The 9,606-nt window shown below is 39.1% G+C and overlaps 1 protein-coding gene across 1 annotated transcript in view; it reads left to right on the top strand.

The window, feature by feature from the left end:
• LOC121917270 (A-kinase anchor protein inhibitor 1-like) overlaps positions 1–8,508 on the top strand; it is an 11,657-nt gene extending 3,149 nt beyond the window's left edge. Inside the window, exon 2 of the mRNA XM_042443052.1 lies at positions 6,937–8,508. Within this exon, the coding sequence (XP_042298986.1) occupies positions 6,937–7,127 (191 nt within the window). The 3' untranslated portion in view covers positions 7,128–8,508. The remainder of the gene's footprint in view (positions 1–6,936) is intronic.
• The last annotated feature ends 1,098 nt before the right edge of the window (positions 8,509–9,606 follow it).

Genomic DNA, 9,606 nt, shown 5'->3' with positions numbered 1-9,606 from the left:
TTTCATTTTTATCCATTTGTTTTGAGCGCACCTGCGCATGGTTTCTATTCCAGAATGTATGTTTCATTTTTATCCATTTGTTTTGAGCGCACCTGCGCATGGTTTCTATTCCAGAATGTATGTTTCATTTTTAACCATTTTTTTGAGCGCACGTGCGCATGGTTTCTATTCCAGAATGTATGTTTCATTTTTAACAATTTTTTTTGAGCGCACATGCGCATGGTTTCTATTCCAGAGGCAGATGGAGCCAGGCTTGCACTTGCTTTCTGCAGAGGGAGAAGCTACAAATGTTGCAAACAATCAATGTTACATTTTTACCAAATTTTTTTGAGCAAATATGCGAATGATTTGTCTTCTTGAGCAGATACAGCAAGGGAAGCAAAGGGAAAGCTAATGTTGCTTTTAAAAGCAAATAAATAAATAAATAAATAAATAAATAAAATAAAATGCATGGCAATCCCATCCTTTGCCTGGGACAGGGGCAGATCTGACCCAAAAGCCCACAGGTTTATTAAAAAAGAGAGAGAGAGAGAGAGAGAGGCATCTCTCTCCCTGCTTCAGCCGCTGAAACCCCTGTGCCTGGCTCTTTAAAAAGGGAGGACACTTCCCCCGATGCCCTGCAAACGTCACCATGACGATAGCTTGATTGGCAGCGGCCAATCTACAGAATGCATTCGATTTCTGTCAAAATGCATTCGATTTCAATTTGTAGTGGGCACTTGCTAACGGAGCGATTCGGGGGAGGGGCATCCGGATCATCCCAGTTCCCTCCATGTCTTTTACCCCAGTATGAATGGGGCCCTAGACTTGGATTCAGTTATACATCTTCAGACTCTTTAGCAAAAAATAAAATAAAATATGTAAACAATGAAAATTAATTTAGATTAAATAATGTCAATGGCAACTTCTCACTTTATGGACTGTGTTTATTTATAGTTGTAAATAAATAAATGGTAGTTGTCCCCCTCCCCCCTCAGACCCAAAGGTTTGTGGGTTTTGCACATGAAATTTCTTAAGACCTTTATTTTTGGAGTATGTAAAACTGATTTGGGAACTAACATTAGCTTGCAGATTCATGGACTGGAACTCATGGTGTTTGGATAGGTAGGAGAGAAAGTGTACATAATATAATGGTCTCAATAAGTGAAAAGTCACTAACAACATTTTCAAAATCTTGATCCCAAAATAGCGCTGAAATGTCTACTGCAAGCTCAGTCTTTGAACAAAGTGTGTGTTGGGGGTGGGAGCAGGAGAGACAATATGGGTTTAATCCTCAAAGAATCTAGTTAGACATATTTGCATACAAAGCTGCTTTATGTAGACTGAGACCACTGAACTTGCCCACTATTGTCCAGTTTAATTAGCAGTGAAACAGAAGGATTTCAGTCATTTTTGTCAGCTCTCACCTGGGGCAACCAGGGATTAAATTTGGGGTTTTCTATGTGCAACACATGTGCATTGATCTAGGGTCCCCTTCCTAATGTTGACATCTTTCACTGTCAGAGAGTGAAAGTACCCAGAGAGAAAATGTACTGAGAGAGAGTACATTCTGTGATGTCCTTGGGATTTAAAGATGTTTTGGTTGACTGGGCTTTAACCATGATACAGACCTCTCAGTTGTTCACATTCACATCACTTTTTCCAGCAGTGACTCCACCATAGCATCCTATATAGTACTTCTGTAGCTCTTGGGTGACTCCATGGTATCATACCAAGTTTTACACTGCAGCTTTATTTATACAGAAAGTAGGACATAGTAGAACACAAATGGGTCCCACAAAACAGTGTTGTACTGTGGAGTATTGCTGCTGAGGGTTTCAAACAGCCAGTCATGCCCTCTTCCAAAACACTCCATTCCATTCTCTCTTTCCCATCTTTTACTGTTCCTGCTCCCAGCTGGCAGCATTCCCTTGCCACTGAGCATGGTTTGGAGAGTTTGATGCCCAGCGAGAATCTCAGATGTCTCAAAAAAGAGCCACTGAGCATGCTTTGGGGAGCCCGATAGTTTTGAGAGGTTTGTATTTGGTAGTCGTAGGTAATTTTGCAAAACCTGAAATTTTGAAAGGACTCTAGATAACACCTCCTGTGTGATGTGACTTTAGAACTGGCATTTGGAGAATGTTGTTCTATTCTGTTCTAGATATATAGTCCAAGTCAAAAGAAGGCAGAGGTGTTCCTGGTCAGTCAAAAGGCAGATCAGAAAGTAGGGATACAGCTTGTGCTGACTGGGGTTACACTGTCCCTGAAGCCTCACCTTCATAGCTTCGGTGTACTCTTGGACTGTCAACCCTGAGCACGGATGTGTACATTTAAGTGCATTCATACTGATAAAACTAGTGTCCCAGGGCACCCATTCATGGAAATGTCAGATCTGGCTGACAAGCCTTGATCATATTCCATCTGGATTACTGCAGTGTACTGCACATGGGGCTGCCTTTGCAAACTGTTCATAAGGTTAACAGGCTCAAAATGCTGCAGTCAGTCTGCTGACTGAGGCTGGTTACATGGGACATATAACTGTGTTGTTACAACAGCTTCTCTGTCTGCTGATTGTTTTCCAGGGAGACTAAAAATGCTTGTTGTGATTTACAAATCTCTATATAACTTGGGGCAGGAGAATCTGAAATGCTGTATCTCTGTAAACCTGCTTCAGTTTTAATATCCTCAGGGGAGGAATTTGTCCCCACTATCACTCTGGTGAAACCATATGAGAAGACCTTCTCAGTAGTTGTTCACAGTCTGTAGAACTTCTTTCCCATGGGAGGCTAGACTGATTCCTCTTTGCTCTCTTTTTGCCAGCAGAAAAGGTCCTTGTCACTTAAGTAGGCTTTTGGTACTTATCTGATTGTTGCAGAAAGGTTTTTTAATGGCATGTGTTCTGTTGTGGTGTCTTAAATGCTTTAAAACTGTTTTCAATTAGTACTGCTTTTAATAGGATCATTCAAATTATTATTTTTTAAAATTTCAAGCTTTTAAAAACAATTATCTTTTAAGTGGATTTTGTTTTAATTGATCCTGTGAGCTACCTTGAGTCTGATGCTGGGAGAAAGATGGGATCCTAACTAATTACTCAATTAGTCCCCAAGCATTATTTGTTAGAAATAGATACATACAGTGGACCCTTGTTATATGCTGGGGTTTGGTTCCAAGATCCCCCGTGGATAACAAAATCCATGGATGCTCAAGTCCCATTAAATATAATGACATACGTAGAAAAATGGTGTCCCTTATAAAAAATGGAAAATCAAGGTTTGATATTTGAAATTTATACTTTTTTAAAAACATTTTCAAACCATGGATGCTTGAATGTGTGTATAAAAAATCCATGTATAAGAAGGGCCAACTGTATAAAGTTGGCCCTCCATATCGATGGAATCTTTTCTATGGATTCAACTATCACAGCTCAAAAATTCTCTCTCTCTCTCTCTCTCTCTCTCTCCATATATATATATATATATATGTATGTATGTATGTATATGTATATATTTACACACACACACACATACACACACGTACACATGTATATAAATCCCCCAAAACAAACCTTGATTTTTCCATTTTACATAAAGGGCACCGTTTTACTATCCCATTGTATTTAATGGACTTGAGCGTCTATGGATTTGGTATCCACAGGGGGCCTGGAACCAAACCCTAGCAGATCCCAAGGACTCACTGTGTATATATGTGTGTGTGTGTGTGTGTGTGTAAATGATTTACTATATTACTTTTTCAACTATGTGAAAAATAAACCATCTTGTTCCAGAAGCCCAGTGCTACAATTGCAGACTATTTCAGAATATTAGGAGGATTTTCCCTAGAGATTTAACAGGTTGTAAGAAAGAATTGCAGCCTAAGCCAGAAATGTTAACTTCTTGAAGTGGTTTGGAAAAAGTAGTATGTAGCAAAAATATATATTCAATTATAGCTAAAAGGGATTCCTATTGAAATCAGCGGAATTTACTTCTAAGTAAGACAGTGGTGTTAAAGCCATTTAAAATAATCAATAGCTTTCTCCTGGAAATGTATTTTCATATTTTCCAGCATACTGTTCATTTCCAAAACCCATTGCTAAATAACCTGTAGGGGAGAGAGTTGATCTTAGCCTTGCAATCTTGTGCTTTCTGTAGTACCCTCCAGAGTCACAACACTTCTTCTTAGTACCTTTTATCTCGCAGAGCAGATGGTTTACATCATTATTCACAGCCTGTTTTTGTGGCAAACACATGAGAGAAGTACAGAGAAGTGCAGCAAGATATTATAACTACAATAAAGGCAACACAGTTGCCAAAGGCTGATAGGCCTATAATAAACGTGTCATTTGTTACTATTGTGGTAGAAGGAGTAGGCTTTTTATCATTGCAGGTTATTCTCTATTGTTTGTTTAATGATATAATTCTGTTTTGGCTTGATCTTGTAGGAAGGATATTGAGTAATTCCCAAATGTCTGTTTCTGTTTTTCTGCAGCCAGTGTCCTTTTAAAAACAACATAATGAATAAAAGAAGGCTAGCTTGCTAAAAATTAGAAATTAAATATAGACATTTGCATGATCAGAAATCTTCAAATGAACAATACCCAGCAAACCTTAAGCAAATGCACAATTCCCACATTAAAATAAATGGGACATGAAACAGGTTAATATCATCTGACCTAAACAATCCACATTTTTAATGAAAATACCTATCTGGTTTTTATACTATCAGCTGTAAACTGAATCACTGAAGAGATGGGCTGTTTTTTTTCTCCAGTGGTTGCAAGAAGACAAGCTTAGATACAAATGTGCTTGTGCAGTTTAGTTGTGTTTCAGTCTTTTTCATGAGCACTGGCTGATTTAGCAAGCACACTATCAGAAAACAAGTCTGGGCTTGACTAAAGTAGTAAATCCCAGTTGGTTGTGGGAATAGAATAGTTCTTTTAGTCATTAGTGCCATGAATATTTCAGTCCACACCATTTGGCTGGCCATGGCAAAGAACAAACATTTTAGCACCTCATGGAGCATATAGAGCAGTCTTTAAATGGCATGATCAGGAAACTATTGTTCAGAAATAGATAGTCAAAGTACAATATCTCAGCATTTGTTCAGACAGCAGTGGATAAGTTTCATGCTCGTGAAATCTGCTTCAGTTTGTTTACTCGAATTTGAAGCCTTCTGCTCTGTGCCAGATGTGAAAAAGTGGAATCAGGGAGATTGGCAGCAGTGTTTCTCACCATTACCTCTGAGTATACACTGAGTTCTCATTCCCATTGGTAGTGGGAGTGACCCCTGAGAAGGCTACTTGTGGGAATGTTCATGTAAAGTGATGGATTTTGGATGCTCAGCATTTATTTGCTTTGTACTTTCTTTATTGTTGTAACCCTCCCTGATTCCTTGTGATTGGGTGGGCTATAAATAAATCCATGGCGGGGTACAGGCCGCCGCCGGTAGGTCCGTGGGGGAGCCGGAGCCTTCCGACGGCGCGGTTCCCGCGCGGACCGAAAAAGAAGCTCCAAAATGGAGCTTCTTTTTGAGTCGCGTTTGTGACGTAGCGAGGCGCCAGGGGCGTACTCGCTACGTCATAAAGGCTGCGACATGTACGGACGCTCAGCGTCCGATACGTAAAGATGGCAGCACCCGTATGAACAGGGCGCCACCATCTTGTACGTATTCAATACGTACTAGGGTTAGGGGGGTGCGGAAGCACCGCCCATTCCTAACCCTAGTACGTATTGTATACGTACTATTTGGCGGTCTGTACCCCGCCCGTATTAATAATAATATTATACTGTCCATGCTTACTCCATTTGGTCCTCTTTACTTTGCAATAGACCTGTACAAATTCAGTTCTTGTACTAGTTTGCTTTTACATGTTATTTCTCATTAGACGTGAAAGATGTTTTTATGTCAGAATGGTCGCAGAACTAGCTGCCTATGTTTTCTGAAGTGCCAACAGTTTCATTTTGGATAATTTTATGAATCATCATAATTGTTACTCATGAAAGCTCATGCTACAATAAATGTGTTCACCATTCATGTGTTGCAGGACTCTACTGGTTTTCCTGCAACAGACTAACACAGCAACTATTTTGGAAACCATTATTGTCATTGTTATCGTTACATGTTAAGAATTGGATTTTGGATGCTCAGAACGTTCTGTCCATTACTTTTTTTAGTGTGGTCTTGGACCACAAAGTCTTCCATGTTACAATCATATTTCCAAGAAGTAACTTCCCTGTTTACATGCTGCTTTAGTTTCCCTTTGAGTTGTTGGTTTTTAATAATGAAAAGAAATGTTGCAGTGCATTTAAGTTGCCTCTTTTTGTTCCAGCAGCCAGATAACCCCCTTTCCCATTCCAGAGCAATATACCCTCCTCCCATGACCTACAACTTCATCCAAACCTCACATTCCATTTTTCTCCCTCCAATGATCAGTCACCTGAGGCCCCATACAGACAGGCCAAAATAAAGCTGCTTCAGGTCACTTTGGAGGTATGCTGTTTAAATGATGCATGCATACTAAGAGTCCGGAAGTTGCGCCAAAGCTGTCCTCCAGTCCTTAGGACTGGATCATGGCTTTAGCACGGCAACTGGACTCTTAGTACGCATGCATCATTTAAACAGCATACAGTACTTCCAAAGTGACTTGAAGCAGCTTTATTTTAGCCTGTCTGTATGGGGCCATAGTGTTACAAGTGATTATGTTTAGATCTCATTGGGTGGTTTTAGAGTGTTCCCTCCCCACCAGCACTTTGTGCCATTCAATGAGTATCACCCAGCAGCAAATCCTATTTTGTTCAACAGAGTTTACTCTCATGTGGGTGTGCACATTTGAAGCACATAAATTCTTTTTATTTTCTGGGGCTGCTCCTGCCAGTTACATTCCTCTCTAAACCCATGAAATACAGTTTTGAGTAATACAAGTATTTTGAGCTAAAATAATACTTTCCTTTTTTCCAGCAGGGGAGCAATCTGGAAACAATCACGAAGAAGCAAGATTGCAACATGCCAGCAAACAGATCGTGCACACTGCCATTCAGCAGGCTGTCCAGCAGCTCTCCCAAGAGAGCCAACCGATGGAGAAGTGCACAAAGAGTAGTGTGAATTTGCAGCTTGAGCAAGGACAATTAACCAAGAAGCATGAAAAAAAGTAAACACTCCACTGTTACTTCTCCTGGATCCTCCACTCTGGAGCACTGCTGCCTTCATAGTATCAACTGCATTGCCAGTGTAGCACTACTAGGGAAAAGCAAACCAAAGTATAAATAGCATATAGTGATAAATGTATAACGTTGCAATAGTTCTCAGCTGAGAAATAGTGTCTTAAGAACATTAGGTCATGTAACTTGGTATGTATGCAGTGCCTCTCACACAAGTAACAAAAGAATGCCATGGCAACTCAAGTATTTGTCAAGCACAAATTCCTCCTAGGGTACAGCTCTACATTCAAAATGCCCCTGTACTTCTGCATATTTCATCAATGTCTAACTAACTAACAGATGTTTCTTTCAAGGTTCGAGGAGTCTATTGCATGACACAGAGAAGTATATGTGAGAAGACATGTTTTCAGACTCCTTGATACCTACTCTTTGACAAAGTTTTTTTAAAAAGCAGCATCCAGAATGGCCACAATGAAATAGAAGTGGAAACATCTGTGAATGAAGTTTTCATAAATAAACATGCTAGCCATCACCCAACAAAGAGTTAAGCATACTTCAACATGTATTTCCATTTTCATACTTTTAAGCTAGGGAGAGAGTGAGAGTTTGTTACAGTTTCAATCTTTCAGTTGCACACTTACCTGTGAGTAAGCCCCATAGATCTCAGTTTGTCTCACTTCTGAATAGACATACATTTAATCCTGTAAAATCATTGGATCTTAAAACTCTTACCTCTCAAACTCAGTGCCATTTCTTTCATCTGGAGCAGCTATGTACCAAATAGGCTCTGCTTCTTCTATTCATTTTTACATAGAAAATATGGGAAATCTATTCAAAGTAGCAAAATACTATAGAGACCCCACTTCGTGAAATGTGAATGTGTTAATGACATAGCAAGGACTTAAGACTGTTCTGGATTAGCCACAAAAACTCATCTGTAGAACTGATATAAAATTAGCTTCATTGGCTGCAATCAAGCCATACCAGGTATGTTCACGGAGGCCCATAAACATTGTGGTTCCTCTTCCATGCACACTGCTTGGCATCAAAGGAGAACACCATCATTTAAGAAAATGGGAACTAATGGGCGCATGGTGTTTTCCTTACGTTCCATACATTGAATAAAGCAGAAGATAGATGAAGACCTTCATTTCCTTTTGCTGGGCTTTATATATTATTTTGACTGGGGAAACCTTCCAAGCTCTTATACTATCCTTAATTGTAGTTCTTGTTATTTAAAGGCAACTTTATATTAAAGCACATGCTAAATACTACTTAGGCTCTTTTAACACTTCTGAATAAATACATGTTAAGGAAGAAAACTGGAATTATCAATTCAAAATGTTTTGAAACCTCTCTTGTTTATCTTGTACACTTTTTTGGGCGGCGGGGGGGGGGGAGAGAACATTAAGATATTCAATTTAAAAAATAGTTCACCATTTTGGTTTTTAATTTAATTTAATCTTCCATTTGATTAAAACTCTTTCTACTCCATTTCCATGCTTTTTGAAGGGTTAAAAACACATACATAGCTCATAGAAGAACCTATTACTCTTGGTGTTTTATATCTGTTGTCCAAGCAAACATAAAAACACCACATCAAGGATAAATATTTGTTAAGTGAATTACATGGCTGTATTAAGGACTTTATCTGTATGTTTCCCACTTGGAAGAGAACTGCAATGAAGCAAGAATTTTAACCAAAGTATTTCTATGAAGGCTTATGTTTCTGGATTTATGTTTCATGGAACTAATTTGTCTATTCCTGTTTTTCTGCTATACTGTATCAGCCCAGGGTTGGCTCATATGAGTAGTGATGCAAATTTCTCCCTTTATTTTCCCCATCCTGATGGAAAATTTTATTACTGTGGAGAGCAAGATATCCCTCATACAGAAGCTGAACCATTCCTGACAAATTAGCAAAGAATACGGGCAGTAAAACACTTAGCTGTCTTTCCTCCCCTACTCTTCCTGCCCTTAGTGGTGTGAACTATAAAGCTCCATAAAGCTTCATTCCCAATTTCTAATAAGGAAGGATGGCATGTGTTTATCTTTAGAATGTAATTACCCTCCCCTCTCTCCTGCAGTCCAATGGAGTAATTCAAATTGTCTTGACTGAAACAAATACAACTAAAATGGGGGATGTTAAGTTATCTATGTGATCCTAATGTATCTTTGCATGCTTATGTACAATATTAGTTTTACGTGAAACACACATGCATACATATAATATACTATTCTTATTTGAAGCTATAATGGATCTTTCGGTGGTGACTGGAGAGGGCCATAAACAGTTTGTCTTTCCCTTCCATGGCATCTAATGAGAATGGATGACTTGTGTTGATCTTTAGAATGGAATTCCTTCATCTCCTCATCTCCCTGCAGCCCAGTGGAGTTATTCAAATTGACTGAGACTCTCAATTAAAACGAATGGCTGAGGCATTGTTACTTTTATTACTTAAGCAGTAAAAAC

Source organism: Sceloporus undulatus, unplaced genomic scaffold (assembly GCF_019175285.1).
Source record: "Sceloporus undulatus isolate JIND9_A2432 ecotype Alabama unplaced genomic scaffold, SceUnd_v1.1 scaffold_14, whole genome shotgun sequence".
Lineage (NCBI taxonomy): Eukaryota > Metazoa > Chordata > Lepidosauria > Squamata > Phrynosomatidae > Sceloporus > Sceloporus undulatus.
Note: the sequence above shows the minus strand (reverse complement) of the source record. Positions and strands in the feature narration are given on the sequence as shown.